The sequence below is a fragment of the Pleurodeles waltl genome, chromosome 11, assembly GCF_031143425.1.
Source record: "Pleurodeles waltl isolate 20211129_DDA chromosome 11, aPleWal1.hap1.20221129, whole genome shotgun sequence".
In the NCBI taxonomy this organism is placed as follows: Eukaryota; Metazoa; Chordata; class Amphibia; order Caudata; family Salamandridae; genus Pleurodeles; species Pleurodeles waltl.
In genome coordinates, this window is record NC_090450.1 from 921,954,463 (window position 1) to 921,974,823 (window position 20,361).

Consider the following 20,361-nt stretch of genomic DNA (forward strand, 5'->3'; position numbering starts at 1 on the left):
TGGTCATGTAATCTTGCTGTTTGAGCAGTGGAATGATGTCTTGTAGTGTGACCATGTGAAAATGGTCCGATATGATGTAGGTATTTAGTGTCCTGAGATCTAATATTGGTCTTAATGTTTTGTCTTTTTTTGGAATTAGAAAGTACAGGGAGTAAACTCCTGTGTTTTTTTGTTGTACTGGTACTAACTCTATTGCATCCTTTTCCAGTAGTGCTTGAACTTCTAGTCCTAAAAGTTCTAAATGTTGTGGTGACATTTTGCGTGTTTTGGGAGGGATGTTTGGTGGGAATTTGTGGAATTCTATGCAATAGCCATGTTGGATTATTGCTAATACCCAATTGTCTGTTGTAATCTGTTGCCAAGATTGGTAGAATTGGCTTAGTCTTCCCCCCACTGGTGTTGAGTGAAGGGGTTGCGTGACTTGAAAGTCACTGTTTAGGTGGAGGTGTTTTTGGAGTCTGGAATCTTCCCCTACTCCTTGGGAATTGACCCCCCCTATATCCCCTGAAACCTCCCCTTTGGAAGGAACCCCGATATGGTGTGGTTCTTGTTTGTTGGCTGGTGGTGTCTGTGGGTTGGCCACGAAACCCCCCTCTAAATGGAGTTTTTCTAAAAGAGCCTCTGCTCTGCGGGGAGTAGAGTGCGCCCATGGCCTTGGCCGTGTCTGTGTCCTTTTTAAGTTTTTCAATGGCTGTGTCCACTTCAGGGCCAAAAAGTTGTTTTTCGTTGAAGGGCATATTAAGGACAGCTTGCTGGATTTCAGGTTTGAAGCCTGAAGTGCGGAGCCAAGCGTGTCTCCTTATGGTGACAGCAGTGTTGACTGTTCTCGCTGCAGTATCGGCTGCGTCCAGTGAAGAGCGGATTTGATTGTTTGAGATCGTTTGTCCCTCTTCAACTATTTGCTGCGCCCTTTTTTGGTATTCTTGGGGAAGATGGTCTACGAGAAGTTGCATCTCATCCCAGTGAGCGCGGTCATATCTGGCCAGCAGCGCTTGAGAATTTGCGATGCGCCACTGGTTGGCTGCCTGTGATGCTACTCTTTTTCCTGCCGCATCAAATTTTCTGCTTTCTTTGTCCGGAGGTGGGGCGTCGCCAGATGTATGCGAATTTGCTCTTTTGCGAGCTGCCCCTACTACTACGGAGTCAGGTGGTAACTGCGAAGTAATAAACACTGGATCTGTGGGTGGTGGTTTGTATTTTTTATCCACCCTTGGGGTGATGGCTCTTGATTTTACGGGCTCTTCAAAAATTTGTTTTGCGTGCCGTAACATCCCCGGTAGCATTGGGAGACATTGATATTGGCTATGTGTAGCCGAGAGGGTGTTAAATAAAAAATCATCCTCTATAGGATCTGAATGCAGTTGGACATTGTGGAATTCTGCAGCCCTAGCCACCAGTTGTGAGTATGAGGTACTGTCCTCTGGCGGTGACGGCTTTGTGAGGTATGAATCTGGATCATTGTCCGGCACTGGGGTGTCGTATAGGTCCCAAGCGTCTTGATCCTGATTATCTTGACTTATGGTAGTTTGCGCTGGTGAGTGCATTTGTGGCGGTGTTTGTGCCGGCGATGCCTGTTGTAGTGGAGAGGGCGGAGGCGTGACTTTTTTAACCACTTTGGCTTGTGGTTGTGCGTCATCCTTGAGGAGACTCATCCTTCTTTTCCTCATTATTGGGGGAAGGGTTGATATCTTCCCTGTGTCTTGCTGGATGTACAGTCTCTTTTGTGTGTAGTCTGATTCTACACTTTGGAGCTCTTGTCCAAATCTGTGCATCTGGCCACTTATTCCTTGTTCCTCTGAGTAGGATGAAGGTGTGGTATTTTTCGGCGCCGAGAGAGAATCTTTTTTCGGTTTCGGCACCGACAGAATTTTTGTTCCTTTCGGCATGGATTCTCGGTGCCGATGTTTTTCGGTGCCGGTATCTTGTTTTTATCTCTCGGAGCCGCTTTCTCGGCTCCGAGGTTGCTCCATGGCGGTCCCTCGACCGGAGTCGGGTGTCTTCGCTATGGGCGTGCCCTTTTTCGGCGCCTTCGACGGGTCGCCTGTTTTATGGGTCGAGCCATGGCCTGTTTGCAGTGGCGTCCCCTGGGCTTTCGGTTTGTCGATGGTTTTACTTTTCGACGTCTTACTCACAGTTTGTTGCTGTTGTTCGACGTCGGAGTCTCCGGATTCTGATTCCGGAACCGAGAATGTTTCCTCTTCGTCGTCGAAACGTTGTTTTGTCGGCGTGGACGCCATTTGTAGACGCCTGGCTCTTCGGTCCCGGAGTGTTTTTCTGGACCGGAAGGCTCGACAGGCCTCACAGGTATCCTCCTTGTGCTCGGGGGACAAGCACAAGTTACAGACCAAGTGCTGATCTGTATAAGGATACTTACTGTGACATTTTGGGCAGAAACGGAACGGGGTCCGTTCCATCGGCTTCGATGTCGCACGCGGTCGGGCCGACCAGGCCCCGATGGGGGAATCGAAGCTACCCCAAAGTCTTCCGATGATCGGTGTCGATGTACCTAACTATCCCGATACCGAACGGAACAATACCGACGCTTTCTTCCGAGATTTTGACTAACTTTCCGAACCGAAACACGGAGCGAAAAGGAATACGTCCGAACCCGACAGCGGAAAAAAACAATCTAAGATGGAGTCGACGCCCATGCGCAATGGAGCCGAAGAGGGAGGAGTCCTTCGGTCCCGTGACCAAAAAAGACTTCTTCGAAGAAAAACAACTTGTAATACTCCGAGCCCAACACCAGGCAGCGGACTGTGCCAAACATGTGTATCTGCAGCAACATATGCCATCGAACTCATGTTTTTCTTGAAGGATGCAGACTTCTTCCTGTACCACTGCTTGAAGAAGGTGTTTTCCAGGAACTGGCAGTAGGACTGGGAGTTGAGCTTGACTCCATCCTCAACCCGAAAAGGCCCCACAAGCTCATGTTTGATGATACCAGCCCAAACCAGTACTCCACCTCCACCTTGCTGGCGTCTGAGTCGGACTGGAGCTCTCTGCCCTTTACCAATCCAGCCACGGGCCCATCCATCTGGCCCATCAAGACTCACTCTCATTTCATCAGTCCATAAAACCTTAGAAAAATCAGTCTTGAGATATTTCTTGACCCAGTCTTGACGTTTCAGCTTGTGTGTCTTGTTCAGTGGTGGTTGTCTTTCTGCCTTTCTTACCTTGGCCAGGTCTCGGAGTATTGCATACCTTGTGCTTTTGGGCACTCCAGAGATGTTGCAGCTCTGAAATATGGCCAAACTGGTGGCAAGTGGCATCGTGGCAGCTGCACGCTTGACTTTTCTCAGTTCATGGGCAGTTATTTTGCGCCTTGGTTTTTCCACACGCTTCTTGCGACCCTGTTGACTATTTTGAATGAAACGCTTGATTGTTCGATGATCACGCTTCAGAAGCTTTGCAATTTTAAGAGTGCTGCATCCCTCTGCAAGATATCTCACTATTTTTGACTTTTCGGAGCCTGTCAAGTCCTTCTTTTGACCCATTTTGCCAAAGGAAAGGAAGTTGCCTAATAATTATGCACACCTGATATAGGGTGTTGATGTCATTAGACCACACCCCTTCTCATTACAGAGATGCACATCACCTAATATGCTTAATTGGTAGTAGGCTTTCGAGCCTATACAGCTTGGAGTAAGACAACATGCATAAAGAGGATGATGTGGTCAAAATACTCATTTGCCTAATAATTCTGCACTCCCTGTAGTATCAATACCGTGGACAGCAGTGTCCGTGGCATCCAGGGAACATCTGATGGAGTTATTACTGATCGTCTGCCCTTCTGTGACAATCTGTTGTGTCCTTTTGAGGTGCTCATCCGAGAGATATTGGAGGAGCTCTTCCATCTCATCCCAGTGAGCCCGATCATATCTCACAAATAAAGCTTGTGAGTTGGCGATGTGCCAGTGAATGGTTGCTAGTGCAGTCATCCTTTAACCTGTGGTATCAATCTTTTTGCTCTCCTTATCTGGGGGAGGAGAGTCCCTTGTGGCCTGACTAGTGCCAGTTTATGTGTGTTAGTAGCCACAATAGAATCTGGTGGGACCTGTGATCTTATGTATGGCGGATAAGAGAGATCAGCTTTGTGTTTTTTGTCAACTCTAGGAGTCCTGCTGTGTCCCTCCCAAATCGTCCCAAGTGGCTAACGGGGAACCCTGTGGTGTTAAATCTCCTGCAGTAGGATAGGCAGGTGACTTTGGGGTGCGTGCTTTAGGTGGTAGAGGAGGAGGGGAAGGAGGAAGAGGAAAAGGTTTGTGAATAGTGGTAGCCTTGTCCCTGGTCTTCTTGGAGGTAGTGATGTTTGCAGAGCCTCTTGAAAAGATAGTTTCCGTTTGAAGGGAACTGGTTTGGGGGAGGGAACTTGGGTGGGGGTTGGCGCTGACGAGCTTTTATGGTCTCCAAAATGGACACAACAGGAGATGGCGTGGCCAAAGATTGGCTAGAGTCTTTTTGCTCCGAAAAGGTTGATTTGCTTGTTTTTAGGACTTAGCTTTACGGTTGGTGCCCTTTCCTCGATACCGAAGCGGATGTGGGACTTAGTTGGTTCAGTGCAGAGGGTCGAATGGAAACTGCCACGATGTCTTGGATCGAAGATGTTACAGTAAATGCCGAAGACGACCTCTTGACAATTATCAGTGCCAGGCCGAAGGTAGAGTATCCTAGCCTGTTTTTGAGAACTGCCTCATGGCTTTCGATATCTGACTGGACGTTGGAGTCCTGTGTGCAAAAGCCTCCTCCTCCCCGAAGATGTCCAGCGTGTCTACCGTAATTTTTGCACCATCTCCAGATGACAAACTCTCCGCTTTTTCGGTTGCAAGGATCTGCAGGTGGCTTCTGTATGGCTGGGGGAGAAGCACAGGTAGCACACCAGATTTTGGTCAGTGTGCGGGGAATTTAGAGTGGCACCAAAGACAGAGGCGAAACGACACCCCGTCCATCAGCACAGCATATTGGTCTGTGCCACGCGTTGAGGTAAACCTGAACGGGCGACGACACCCTGAAGGGCTTTCAGTAGGTTCCCGGACCGAAGAAGACCAATGCGAGAATGTGAAAAAAAGCAATCAAGAACTATACATTCGATGGAGTGAAGACGGAAAAAAGGATTCCCAAACCGGAGCAAGGGGAAGACCGAGCGAAGAGACACATATGAACCAAACAGCAGAGAAAAAAAACAATCTAACAAAGGAGTCAATGCCTATGTGCAATATCACCGACAAGGAGTCACTTTAAACTGTGACTCTAAAATGCTGTTTCGAAGAAAAACTTGCAGCACTAGATGGCAGGAGCATGCAGAGCTTGTGTATCTACAGCCACACTTAATCAAACATTTACTTTATGGGAGCTGTGGGACATTAGTTCACAGAGGTACACTTAAGAGTGTGAAGGCATGAATAGCTACCAAACGGTTGTATTGACACCACTGTTCGTGTCTCACAGCTTGAGTAATGGGGGCAATAATCACAGTAGCAGACTAGGTTCCCCTTCAACATCACAACCCATCTCTGATGTCTTCAATCAGTAAAAAGTACAGTACTGTCAGATGACTCAAACAATTGAGTTCACTGATGGAAAAATACACACAAGAGAATACAGGTTGCTTTAAATAAGCTATGCAGAAGGCATAGGAACTAGGAACAAACAAGAAACCATACAAACCTGGTTCACTGACATGAACCTTGATTGCTTCACACCCAAAATTTCACTGAATGCCAAGTCACTTCGATTCACCCTGGACATCAACCTCACCCACAAAGGTAAATGGGTGCCAGTAAAGGAAAGTGTGATACCAGCTCTTTTCTAAAGAGAAATCATTTTTTCCAGAAAGACACTTAAGTTTCAATCCTGTGTACTCTCACGTCTAGATGGTAGCAACGCTCTGTTCCATGGAACCGAGACTCCATACTGCACCACCTAAAAGAACCTTAAAAAAAAGACGCAAGTCTCTTCCAGGGACTGAAGCAATAGGATCATATCACCCCTATCCTTATGTAACTCCCGCAGCTCAAACTGCTAAACCACCAACAGCATTAACACACAAATTCATCAATTACCAGCTGTAGGAAGCTGGCTTTGTATAGATTATACCAAAGTAAGGTATAGTGTGCACAGAGTCCAGTGAATCCCCAGAGGCTTTACAAAAAGGCTCAACATCGTGTTATTTGGCTCAAATCACTTAATCTCCCCTTGCTACCAAAAATGAATGTGTTCTTGTGTAATGTAAACAGAGGTCATGTAAAAAGCTCTAATACCTTTGAGTCGAGTATGTACTTTATAAAACTACAAAAAATAAAGTGCTCCAATACCTTTGTGTCGAGTTCACGCTCCATGAAAAGAAAAGTAAATAAAAAAAGCGTGCTGATACACGAGCCAAAGCAAACTAAAAAAAAAGTGCGCACAAAGGAACCTAAATCAAATAAAGAGTAAGTCCACATATAACTGGAGAAGTCCTGATGGGAGGTTACAAAAGTGCATAAGGGGGGGGGAGTAGTAAGCATTTGCATTAATCGAAAGTAAGCATTCAGGAAAGACAATACAACAACCGAACTACAAAGATGGACAGAACTTAAAGCCCATATTCTAAATACATGTCTCAAAGAGACAGCGCAAACGCTGCCTAGGCAAGACCTAAAAATGCCTAAGCCACCCTTCAGAGGTTATTTAAATATGTTTTGTCAGGCCTGGAATAATTCTTTAAAGGTTATCTGGATGACAGTGCTGTGTTCAGCACTACCTAGGAGGACTATGGGCAGCACCTGGAACCATATCATCAGAAGTGCCCAGGGAGCGTATGCCTATTTTTGCACCCCTAAAACCTTTTGGGTTTACAGAGGGGTTGCAGATCCATCTATCATTTAGATCACACCAATGCTACATGTGTGCCATTGCTCAATCCAAATGGGAAAACACTGCCTGCATCTGAACTGTTGTGCAGGAACAAAGAGGTCATCAGGAGGTGCACAGTCAGTGTTAACAGGTGTTATGGGGTTGGTGCAATGTAGAATTGAGGAGCCTGCGCTGCTTCACAGGATACAGAGAAAGCTTTCAACACAGTGTCGTGGAAGTATCTATTTTAGGCGATGGGGGAGACCGGTATTCGTTCTATTTTCTTGGATGACGTTATTTATAGAGGACTCCGATCAAGTAAAGATGAATGATTTAGTGTCTGAGAAATGGGCTGGAATGCGGGACAATCAAGGTTTGCCCACTGTCTTAGTGACTGTGTGCTATAGCAATTGGTATGTGTGCTGCAAACAATAAGGTGGAGAATGGTATTAAAATTGGGGCTTGGACTCATGTACTGTACATGAGTGCCTATGACATATTAGTGTTTTTAAGAAATCCAGTGGAATCGGAGATACAGTCAACTGCAGTATTAGTTGGTTTAGGAACATTCTCTGGGCTCAGAACAAATAAACATTAGTACTTTATCCTGTTAGCGTATTGGGAAGTGGTTCAATTTTTTAACTCCTGGGCTGGCCTATTCGTTGGGTGGGAGATTAGTTTAAATATTTGGGTATTAAGGTGCCCTGAAGGAGGCCTGCTGGCACACATGTTCAATACATATCATTTTATCTGGAATTTAAATAGGTCAGAGAGGTTCTAGATGTAGCTCCCTCTAGAAGACGGAGGGATTTTGAAGGTGGCTCCCACTATATCAATCTGCTAGGGTGAAACTTACCAAGACAATTTTGTTACCCATTTTGTCCCGCTACCTATTTCAGTGTAGTAGGTTTTATGAGCAATACAAGTGGTGGTAACAAGATGGCGGGCAGCAGGTAGATGAAATGGATAATTTGTATCTATCTGATGAGGGTGGGATAGATGCTGCATTATTGGAAGGTTGTGTGGCAAGCACAGAAATGCTGACTACACCGTTTAATTAATGAAATCTTTATTGAGGCATCAAGCCATAAAACTACATCAATACATAAAACAATACTGTCAAGTAACCAAATTAAATAAAAATCATAAATGGAATCATTCACAACAAGTTTTTAGAACCCAATTAACAAGACTACATAAAAATAAAATAAAAATCAAAACGGGGGGGAAAAAAAAAGGAAAAAAAACTAAATAAAATGGTTTTGCCGCACCAACCACCCATGAGAACTGCTACACAAATCTTTTGCGGATACCTAGACACAAGACAGACTTTTGGCTTGTATGTGTTAGTTTTCAAGATTCTCAATACTACAAGATGCTGGGCTATGCATTAATTTCTACAGGGGGGGACCAGCCATTTCGATCCAGGACATTTATAGGCTTTACAAAAAAAAAAAAAAAGTGCCTTTGTTTCTTTGGCCCCACTGCACGCTGGACATGTCATAGTCAATGCAACACTTTCTGCCCCCCCACTTACTAGTCTGTATAGAGAGGAAGGGCCCCATGCCTGAACTGCAAATACAGCTTCCTCACTAACACCGGCTGCACCTCATCTAAGAGAGGTTCAAAATCATACTGATCTTTAAAATCGAAAAACCTTTAAGTCATACAGCCATGCTCAAGATTAGCTAAATGTACAGTCAGATTAAAGTGCCTATAACACCTAGCCAGGTCACTCTTAGATATCGCTGGGCCGGCCAGCTCAGGATGGTCCCACAAGGTGTTCATTCCTGTGTGTCTTACAGTGTCCTTGATATACCTGAGCCACAGCAATTTACAAGCCCTTGGTAAACCAATAATCTCCCCCAACCCCTTTCTATATCGGACTAGCTCTAAGGATTCCCATACTCTTCTCCAAGCAAGGAGCGGCCTCAAGCCCAGTTCCTCGCCAATAACAAGAATACCCAAATCAAACATTAAGGTCAAGAGTGGAGTACTCGAAATGAGTTTTAATAATGGTCTCCAAAAAAAAACATTCTCCACTTTCAAAAAGCCAGTAACCTTTTTACGTCCCCACAACTCCGCCGCATACATCACAGCCTCCAGGCCCCCCGAGCTGGTGACCTATATAGCTCGCACACTGGACTAAGTGGCTTGAAGGACTGATCTTTAAAGGCTCTCCCGAAGGCCGCTGGTGAATTGGGGAAGTCTAAGCTTTTATTTGTTGACATGCTACAGTCAGTCCATTTGCTCTGATGCATTGATACCCAGGTAGTCAAACCCCCTGACCCGCTCCAAAAGTACCCCGTTAAGTTTAGGACCTGGCCTGGGGGAAGGGAGAAGGATGGAATACCATGTACTTCGTTTTCCCCACATTAATCTCCAGTCCCTTTTCCCTGCAAAAATCAACAAAACAGTCTAATATACTCTGTAAGACCATTGGGGATCTTGACAGTAGAAGGGTGTTGTCTGCAAACATTAAGCGCAAACGTTTAGATTAGCTAGCATAGGAGCATCTTTTGAGACTTTGTTCAAGGCACCGATCAAACTATTGATATAGAATGAAAATAGGGTTGGGGCCAGCATGCAGCCCTGCCTGACTCCTTTACTAACCGGGAATGGTTCAGTGAGATCACCTAGTTTACCAAACCAGACCTGTGCAAAGATCCCTTCGTGGAGTCGCTGTTTGATATTATTACACAGATAAGTTGGTAGTCCCATATTTAACAGAACCTGCCACAGGGTGTCTCTTGGTACCAGGTCAAATGCGTCCCGAAGGTCCCCAAATATTGCATAGAGGCTTCCACCTTCCAGCACTGCGGTCTGCCAGTAAATACGTTGGAGGTGAAACAACTGGTCCATGGTGGAAGTGCATTGCCTAAAGCCAGCCTGAAGAGAACTGAAGACACTATTCTTTTCAAGCCAGACCTAGAATCTCCCCAAAATCAAATGTGCAAATAACTTTTGCATTGTGTCGATTACGCAAATTGGTTTATAACTAGCTGAAAGAGGAAGAGGAAAGCCCTTTTTGTAAATGGGTATTATTTCAGCCCCCAGCCCACGATGCCGGCAGAGGCATCCTCTCCAGAATGGCATTAAATAGAACCCTCAGACACCATTTCAATTAGGATAGCCGGATGAGAAGCAACCACATATACTTCGAGGCTCCTTTTAAGGTTGCATAAGGTTAAGGTGAGGTATGCTCTGAGGCTTCTATGTGGGATTTCTAAGACTTTGACAGCACCTTCAATGTTGTATCTACTTCGAAATGGAAGCAGGGAAAAGTACGTCCTTGGGCTATCATATCAGATATTTATGTTGGAGGCAGGCTTATCACATTTGAGGAGGCAAGTATTGCCTACTCTGCTCCTGTCACACAGTTTCTACAGTATGGGGTGGGGGCACCCCTGTACATTAGTGGAGAGAGTCATCAGAATTCCTAACAGAGGCTTTTAGGATGGTTCTCCCCTAATCCTTCAACAACTCACCCTTCAAACAGAACTGTGTGGGTACTCGGGTAAACACAATGGTTATTCCACACTGAAACCAGGGACCTTATTTGTCCTAAGCATGCGTGGGCCTGGCACAATCTGCAGTGATATATCCAAGAAACCTTTGTCCGATCTCTCTTGATGAGCATCCCTTATAGGACTTTTCTAGTATGCTAAGCAGTACCAAGATAGGCTAGCCTCTACCAACCCAACTGCCTCAGGTTTACCGCAAGAAGGCACTCTGCAGGAAGATCTTTTTCATCTCATCCATAACTTGCAAATTCACAGTGTTCAGGCTGTGTAAAAGGCTTCCCCTTATAGGTCTTGCCAGACATGTGGCTCATTTTAATTACTTTTCAGAGGCCAAATTACAGGGTGCAGTGGTATTACGGGTGGTTCTGGCCATTTACCGTCCTGTTTGCGCCAATGCCTCAACAGTTAGTCTACTAGTCAGACAATGGCCATCCACTGTTTGTTGGGACGGTCTGCTTGTCTGTCATGTTTGAGTATATTGCTAATTTGCTACAAGTGAACTGTGTTACACATTATCTAGTGCTTCTCCAGTAGTATCTAGTGAACAGCACCAGTTTGAGACAATTTCTAGAGGTCCTGTAGCTATTATGCTGGTACGACTATTGCTTACCATAGGTATGCCAGGGTCACCATACTACTGCGGTTCAACAGAATAACCAAGTACTCCCTTTCAGATGTTATTGTCTCAGGGTAACAGGGTTGAAGAGTCAAAGCTTACTTCAAGAGTCGGAGAAGTTTAGAAACTCCGAATGAAGAGAAGCAACAAATAGTTCTAATGCAACACTTCCAGAAGGGGCTCCTCGGCCCATGACAAATATCGTCATCTTATGCAACAATACAAATACACATGGAGTACACTGGCCATGTACATATATCCATATGCAACACACATCTTTCATGAATGTCCCCAAGAGAAGTACAAAGGCCCACGAAAAAAACACAGAGGAAAGGGCAGAGCCACTTTGACAACAAGCAATGGCAACGCCAATTGGTCTAGCCCCCCCCCCCCCCCCCTTAAAACAAACACTGTTTAAAGTCTATGGATATGGTGGAACTGAAAAAGCAAACAAGAACTATTAGCTTTGACACCACAGGTTCATAGTGCATGCCCAGTCCCTTAAACCACTTTTCTTTGTACTCTGCACCTACTAAAGATGAGATATAATTTAAAAAATATATTTAAAAAAAACCTCAGCCAAATGTGCCTCTAGCATGATTTTGGGAGATTTGAAAAATGGCCGTTGTCAAAAGTTATATCCACATCTGCCACTCCATTCTCAGGATACCAAAGAATTATGAACTAAGCAGATATGATTGAATGTCTCACTTTACTAAAAGTGAAAATAAACAAGGACTTAATTGTACTTTTGTTTTTAACAGGCCAGATCTGAGAAAGTATAGTTTTAATATAGTTTTGCAAATACATTTTAGCATGTCTAATGATTTTGGATCTTCTTATAAATCCGAAACATGCTGATGTTGGGTTATGAAAATAATTATTATCAAACATTGATACACCTTTGACGCGGCGGAGCGGCAAAGTAGTGCACAGAAGTGGCTCAGGAGCAGAATAGCAATGAGGCAGGGGAACAGTGACCGCATACTTTAGCCTCTTAAGTAACTTCAGAGGATTGGAGTGCCGGTGTGTGTACAGGGGCACGGAAGCCTCTGCACTTCAGGGTGGGGAACGGGAGGGGACCGACGGAGCGAGCCTTTCAGAATTAGGCACGAAAATGCAGAGGAGTAGGTCAGTGATTTCGCATGCTCCTGAGTGCGGCGTCAAGTGACACTAGTGGCTCTTCTACCATGCTATCATTCTTGACAGTTGACCTCGGCTGACCCTTGCCTTAGCGCCTCTGCGCTAGTCTATGTTTAGCAGCTACGAGCTCACATTTGAAAACAGTTGTTGGTTACAAACTGTTGCTATACGTCCTCTGGATCATCCAACACACTTATCTATTGCCAACTGAGTCCCTCGTTCGCTCAATATGGTCCACGCTTAAAAGCAGTTTAAAAAAAAAGAAAAAAGGGGGTTAAATAGGCATCATAAACTTATTAAATACATTAAGATTGAAACTGAACAAGTAAACAGATCGAGGGGGATGGGGTTAATAAGGACCACAGGAGTTCTATCTGCAAAAAATCTACAATGTGTGCTATGCAATAATACCCACTAATAAATTAAACAAGGACCCTGGGAGAAAAAAAAAACACTAACGAATAAATAATAATAGAAAACAGGAGGCACACTTCTGTCCACATGAAGAGGACTTGTCAAAGGCCTGGCAAAAGCGCTCCCACATCTCGTGCTACTCGGGGGTCAGGCATCAAGAACTGGGTGGAATTTTCATCAACTAGTGTAATTATTTGTTTTGATCATTGTGGGAAAGTGGTCCTTTTTAGGCATAGTTAACTCCCCTCCCTCCCTCCCCCCCCACTCCCCCCCAACCTTTTTGCCTGATAATGATGCAGACTTGTCAGAGTGTGCAGGGATCCTGTTAACCAGGCCCCAGCACCAGTGTTCTTTCCCTAAAACTTTACCATTGTTTCCACAATAGGCACTGGCACACAGGCAAGACCCTTGTAAAAGCTACCAATGGTACCAAGGGAGGGCCCCTAAGGACTGCAGTGTGGATTGTGCCACCCTAAGGGACCCCTCACCAAACACATGCACATTACTATTGCAGCTTTTGGGTGCTGGTGGGGAGAAAAAGGTAAAGTTGACATGGAATTCCACTCAGAGTGCCATGCCCACCAACAACTGCCTGTGGCACAGGTAAGTCACCCCTCTAGCAGGCTTTACAGCCCTCAGGGAGGGTGCACTATACACCAGGTGATGGCATAGCTGCATGAGCAATATGCCCCTACAGTGCCTAGGTTTATTCTTAGACACTGTTAAGTGCAGTGTGGCCATACTGAGTACATGGGCTGGGAGTTTGTAATCACAAACTCCACAGCTCCATGATGGCTTCACTGAAGACTGGGAAGTTTGGTATCAAACATCTCAGCACGATAAACGCAAACTGATGCCAGTGTTGGATGTTTTGCACAATGCACCCAGAGGGCATCTTAGAGATTCCCCCTGTATTTTACCCAAACCTTTAGTGTAAGGCTGACCAGTCTGTGCCAGCCTGCCACTAAAATACAGGTTTCTGACCTCATGGGGTGAGAGCCTTTGTGCTCTGAGACCAGAAACAAAGCCAGCTCTGTGTGGAGGTCCCCTAAGGCAGTTACTGTAAAACTTGGTGGTGAGCCTCAAAGGCTCAGGCCTCCTGTTAAAGTGTCCCGGGGCACTCCAGCTAGTAGATACCCGCTGCCCAGAAAAAGCCCCACTTTAGGTGGCAAGTCCGGTGGGAAAATTAGGTGAAACAGGGAGAAGTGACCACTCCAGCTAGGACCATCCCTAAACTGTCCGGAGCTGAAGTGACACCCGCCCGCAGAATTCTCCATCTTGGTTTGAAGGACAGAAACCAATAGGGTAAGAGTGTACCCCCCCTCCCCAAAGGGAGTGGATAAAGGAAGGGAGTAGCCACCCTCTGGGACAGTAGCAATTGCCTACTGGCCTCTGACCCCCTGTAACACCCCTAAATGCACCTAGCTCACCAGATTCCTGGCAACCTCAACAAGAAGAAATAAGGACTGCTAAGCTAAACCCCAAGCAGTGAAGACTCCAGACGACAACTGACTTTGTCCCAGCCCTACTGGCCTGTATGCAGCTTCAAGGACTCTGCTACCAAAAGGTGTTGCATCAAGCAGGACCTGCGACCTCTCCAAACCCTCAGAGGACTGCCTGCCCACCAGAGGACCAAGAACTTCCAAGGACGGCGGCCCTATCCAGAAGAAACCCTCCAAAAGGACTCAAACTGCCCCGGATCTGCGAGTCCTGCCTACTCTGCACCTGACGCCCATGGCCGGTATCCAGATGGCCCACCGGTCCACTGCAGGTCCCCAGGCGAATCTGACTTTTTGTCCACCCTGGGTTGACCCCTCCTGGCCAACATGACAACACGTGTAGCCTAAATCCAGAGGATCCCCCTGTCCACGAGAGAACCGGCTGAAGATTCCAGATGCCTTAAGGTATCCCTGCACCAGCAGCCCCCTGGCCTTGGGGAATCCGACCACCGGTTCAGAAATGATCAGCAGGCGACCCTCCTCCTTGTCCAGCCTGTTTCCCTAGCACAGACACCCTGGACCCAGCCTGCAGCATCTTTGTGACCCCTGGGGTCTCCCTATTGGAAGGCATTGGGAGCCCAATGCTGTGTTTGCTCCTTGCACCCAGCCTCCCCTGTGTTGCTAACCTAACCCCCCCTCCCCCACTGACCTCTGCACCCGACCGGCCCCATGCTGCTGGTGGTGTAAGTTTGGAGTCATCCTAAACCCCGAACTGTGGACATCCTAAGCCCCGGAGACTGGAACTGTAAGTTGAGTACTTACCTCAAAACTGCACTAACACTTTCCCCGCTCAGGATGGTTCTGAAAATTGCGGTCAACTTTTAAAAGTGAAAAGTGTTACTTGCCTGTAAAACGTTTTATTTGCCAACCTAAAAAAAGTGCTATTGATACATATGTTCAATACTTGCTTACAAATGTACTTACCTACAACAAGATCCTTTTGGTTCTAGAAATAAAGTAACAAAATATATTTTTCCAATATAAATACATTGAAAGAGAGAGAGACAAACAAACAAATGCTTTACACTACCCTCTGATATGCCTAACTGCTCGACTACATAAGCCTCTGTTAAACGTCTGGGGAACCCCTGGACTCTGTGCACACTATATCTCATTTTGATATAGTATATACAGAGCCAGCTTCCTACAACGACACTTCAACTCCCCGAGATTGGTGTTGCTGACATGCTCTCTAGGGTTCTACTAGTTTGAACAATGAACTCGGTATGCATTTTTACGCCTATTCTTTGGATACTCTGATATATGAATTTATTTTGGGACCATCATGTGTGTCTATATTGACTGTTTTCATTGCTAGTGTAACTTGTGTACTTTATATACCTTTTAATCTTTTGGCATATTTTCTCTTAACCAGTCCTTACACTGCTTAAATTGTTTTGTCTAATGTATGAATGAATGGGCTGCAATGATTTTAATTAATTGTGCACAAAGAATACAAATCTTGAAATCAATATAGCTGGTAATTGCATATACACATTAGAGGAGTTTCAGACCTGCTCCACTGGTATGAGGGGCTCACGAGCAAAGCAGCCATCAGTATACTGGGCTAAAACAAGCATGAAAGTTGGGACAGAACGCAGCAGAGCAAAAGCGAAAGTTACGGAGGACACGGAGAGGCTGTTTCACTGTGGGACAAAGGCAGGGTGAGAAGACAGGTGCAGTGACGGAAGGTGGGCATGGAGAGCAGGGTAGAGGAAGTAAAAACAGAAGGCGAGAGTGAGGAAGTGCAAGGGCATAGACTGCAGTAAAGAACATGGAGGGAAAGCGAGAGTTTTGGCACAAAGAAGGTGGTGAGCCCAGTAAAACTGAAGCCACAAAAAGGATGGGATCAGGATCAGTAAGCATAGGGATAGTGCGAAGCAAATGGACAGAGAAGGACAGAAAAAACATGGAAGTGGAGGAGAATGTGAGTAGTACTACTTTTGATGCCCCATCACCAAACCTAACATGAACAGTAAGGAAACAAACTAACATTCGACAAAACTCCAAGGCCGTGATACATAGCCCAGCCAAGCAAACACGAGTCACTCACTTAAGGAGACTGATTCAAAGCCAACTCTCTCTCTATATGGGCTCTAAGTATTGGAAAACGTGAGGTCTCTTAGAGAACAAAAGTAGTCTCTGACAACAACTAAAAATGGTACACTTTGGGTGACCTTGGACTCTCCAATTATTAACACTGGAAAGTGACCAGCAACATGTAAAATGCGGAAGGGAGAATGAGACATCAAATGTGTCAAAAACAAAAAGGCACAGTTTAGTGCTCTGGAATACTGCTGCTATGTAGTTCAGCAGAGACTCTTTTCAGTCAAGTTTTCGGTTTTAAAAATTGCAGAAACAATCCTATGGTGCACTAGTTTTACTCACCACAATTATGTTTTCAAAAGAAAAACAAAAATGCTGTGTATGTTGTCATTTGACAGGTATGATACAAAATAATGGTACTGTGGCGAGATTTAACCTAAAGGTAAAAATGCTCAGATTCTTTCAGCAGGTGCAGGTAGAACATTTCAGCATTTATAATTTCACTAAAGATCTCACGGGGGCAATGTACTTACAAGACGTACAACCTATCTTGTAATTTTAACGACAACCTTTCTAAAATGTTGCACACTGTAGGAAGTTGGCTCTGTATGCACTATTTCAAAGTAAGGAATAGTATGCACAGAGTCCAAGGGTTTCCCTTAGAGGTAAGATAGTGGCAAAAAGAGATAATACTAATGCTCTATTTTGTGGTAGTGTGGTCGAGCAGTAGGCTTATCCAAGGAGTAGTGTTAAGCATTTGTTGTACATACACCTAGACAATAAATGAGGTACACACACTCAGAGACAAATCCAGCCAATAGGTTTTTGTATAGAAAAATATCTTTTCTTAGTTTATTTTAAGAACCACAGGTTCAAATTCTACATGTAATATCTCATTCGAAAGGTATTGCAGGTAAGTACTTTAGGAACTTCAAATCATCAAAATTGCATGTATACTTTTCAAGTTATTCACAAATAGCTGTTTTAAAAGTGGACACTTAGTGCAATTTTCACAGTTCCTAGGGGAGGTAAGTATTTGTTAGGTTAACCAGGTAAGTAAGACACTTACAGGGCTTAGTTCTTGGTCCAAGGTAGCCCACCGTTGGGGGTTCAGAGCAACCCCAAAGTCACCACACCAGCAGCTCAGGGCCGGTCAGGTGCAGAGTTCAAAGTGGTGCCCAAAACACATAGGCTAGAATGGAGAGAAGGGGGTGCCCCGGTTCCGGTCTGCTTGCAGGTAAGTACCCGCGTCTTCGGAGGGCAGACCAGGGGGGTTTTGTAGGGCACCGGGGGGGACACAAGTCCACACAGAAATTTCACCCTCAGCAGCGCGGGGGCGGCCGGGTGCAGTGTAGAAACAGGCGTCGGGTTTGCAATGTTAGTCTATGAGAGATCTCGGGATCTCTTCAGCGCTGCAGGCAGGCAAGGGGGGGATTCCTCGGGGAAACCTCCACTTGGGCGAGGGATTCCTGGGGGTCACTCCTCCAGTGAAAGTCCGGTCCTTCAGGTCCTGGGGGCTGCGGGTGCAGGGTCTCTCCCAGGCGTCGGGACTTTAGGTTCAAAGGGTCGCGGTCAGGGGAAGCCTCGGGATTCCCTCTGCAGGCGGCGCTGTGGGGGCTCAGGGGGGACAGGTTTTGGTACTCACAGTATCAGAGTAGTCCTGGGGTCCCTCCTGAGGTGTTGGATCGCCACCAGCCGAGTCGGGGTCGCCGGGTGCAGTGTTGCAAGTCTCACGCTTCTTGCGGGGAGCTTGCAGGGTTCTTTAACGCTGCTGGAAACAAAGTTGCAGCTTTTCTTGGAGCAGGTCCGCTGTCCTCTGGAGTTTCTTGTCTTTTCGAAGCAGGGGCAGTCCTCAGAGGATGTCGAGGTCGCTGGTCCCTTTGGAAGGCGTCGCTGGAGCAGGATCTTTGGAAGGCAGGAGACAGGCCGGTGAGTTTCTGGAGCCAAGGCAGTTGTCGTCTTCTGGTCTTCCGCTGCAGGGGTTTTCAGCTGGGCAGTCCTTCTTCTTGTAGTTGCAGGAATCTAATTTTCTAGGGTTCAGGGTAGCCCTTAAATACTAAATTTAAGGGCGTGTTTAGGTCTGGGGGGTTAGTAGCCAATGGCTACTAGCCCTGAGGGTGGGTACACCCTCTTTGTGCCTCCTCCCAAGGGGAGGGGGTCACAATCCTAACCCTATTGGGGGAATCCTCCATCTGCAAGATGGAGGATTTCTAAAAGTTAGAGTCACTTCAGCTCAGGACACCTTAGGGGCTGTCCTGACTGGCCAGTGACTCCTCCTTGTTTTTCTCATTATTTTCTCCGGCCTTGCCGCCAAAAGTGGGGCCTGGCCGGAGGGGGCGGGCAACTCCACTAGCTGGAGTGTCCTGCTGGGTTGGCACAAAGGAGGTGAGCCTTTGAGGCTCACCGCCAGGTGTGACAATTCCTGCCTGGGGGAGGTGTTAGCATCTCCACCCAGTGCAGGCTTTGTTACTGGCCTCAGAGTGACAAAGGCACTCTCCCCATGGGGCCAGCAACATGTCTCGGTTTGTGGCAGGCTGCTAAAACTAGTCAGCCTACACAGATAGTCGGTTAAGTTTCAGGGGGCACCTCTAAGGTGCCCTCTGGGGTGTATTTGACAATAAAATGTACACTGGCATCAGTGTGCATTTATTGTGCTGAGAAGTTTGATACCAAACTTCCCAGTTTTCAGTGTAGCCATTATGGTGCTGTGGAGTTCGTGTTTGACAAACTCCCAGACCATATACTCTTATGGCTACCCTGCACTTACAATGTCTAAGGTTTTGTTTAGACACTGTAGGGGTACCATGCTCATGCACTGGTACCCTCACCTATGGTATAGTGCACCCTGCCTTAGGGCTGTAAGGCCTGCTAGAGGGGTGTCTTACCTATACTGCATAGGCAGTGAGAGGCTGGCATGGCACCCTGAGGGGAGTGCCATGTCGACTTACTCGTTTTGTCCTCACTAGCACACACAAGCTGGCAAGCAGTGTGTCTGTGCTGAGTGAGAGGTCTCCAGGGTGGCATAAGACATGCTGCAGCCCTTAGAGACCTTCCTTGGCATCAGGGCCCTTGGTACTAGAAGTACCAGTTACAAGGGACTTATCTGGATGCCAGGGTCTGCCAATTGTGGATACAAAAGTACAGGTTAGGGAAAGAACACTGGTGCTGGGGCCTGGTTAGCAGGCCTCAGCACACTTTCAATTGTAAACATAGCATCAGCAAAGGCAAAAAGTCAGGGGGCAACCATGCCAAGGAGGCATTTCCTTACACACACCATTTATGTACATTAGTTAAATTAATAATCCGAAGAAAATAAAAAACCATTAACACTCACCGACTTCGACTTCTGCTTCTACTTAGGCTCTTGCTCCGACTCCTGTGCTTGCTCCGACTCCTGTGCTTGCTCCGACTCCTGTGCTTGCTCCGACTCCTGTGCCTGTGCTTAGATTTGGACCTTGAACGGGATTTTACATGCCGCTTTCTATCTCTGCTTCTAGATCGAGACTTCTTTCTGTCACGGCTTCTACTGCGACGACGTCTGAAATGTTTTCACGCATTCAGTTAATTTTCTGAGAAAGAGCTAAGAGGAATATATTCTTTACAAAGAGTTTGTTGTGCATTATTCATCTGAAAGCCAGGTTTGGGAACAATTTACTCAGAATGACCAGTGACCCAGCACTTTATGAGCTTATGACTTTGAGCCATTTACTAAGGCTTCAGAGCATAATCATTGCCAGGCACAGTTCACACTTTATTAGCCATGCCCTTCCCATTTCAGTCTACGTTTAGGAACCTGCTCAGACCAGATGACTGCAATCAGAAAAGAGGGTTGGGTTTTGAGAGAGAATAATTTGATTGGAGAGGATGACAAACTAAGAATACAAATGTACCATTAACATGGGTGATAACATATGCTAGTGGCAACACTGAAATTGCAAAAGTACATTAGCAAGCAGAATGTACAAATGTATTATTACTTACTAGAGTGATTAACACTTTTAAATCCTTGCTTTTTTCAGTTAAATATAAATATTCAAAAGTATGGAAGCAGTGGGAATACAGAGGAAAGGGCAGATGGGCGAGAAAAGGAGTAAAGTGGCAACACTAGTATTCTATCTAGTCAAAAAACAACATTTTCCTTAGAACTGTCTAGCAGATGTGTGTGTTGGGAATAGAATAACAATTTAATCAGAGGAAAGCAGAAAGCAAGGAGGATAGCTAAGGTTGAATAGTTTTTACTCTTTCTGCCCATGTGGCTCAAACTCATTAGATGAAATCAAAGATA

At 45.9% G+C, this 20,361-nt stretch overlaps 1 protein-coding gene across 1 annotated transcript in view; it reads right to left on the minus strand.

The window, feature by feature from the left end:
* Positions 1 to 20,361, minus strand: part of RSRC2 (arginine and serine rich coiled-coil 2) — a 238,343-nt gene that overhangs the window by 174,280 nt on the left and 43,702 nt on the right. Inside the window, exon 5 of the mRNA XM_069214956.1 lies at positions 19,411 to 19,614. Within this exon, the coding sequence (XP_069071057.1) occupies positions 19,411 to 19,614 (204 nt within the window). The remainder of the gene's footprint in view (positions 1 to 19,410; positions 19,615 to 20,361) is intronic.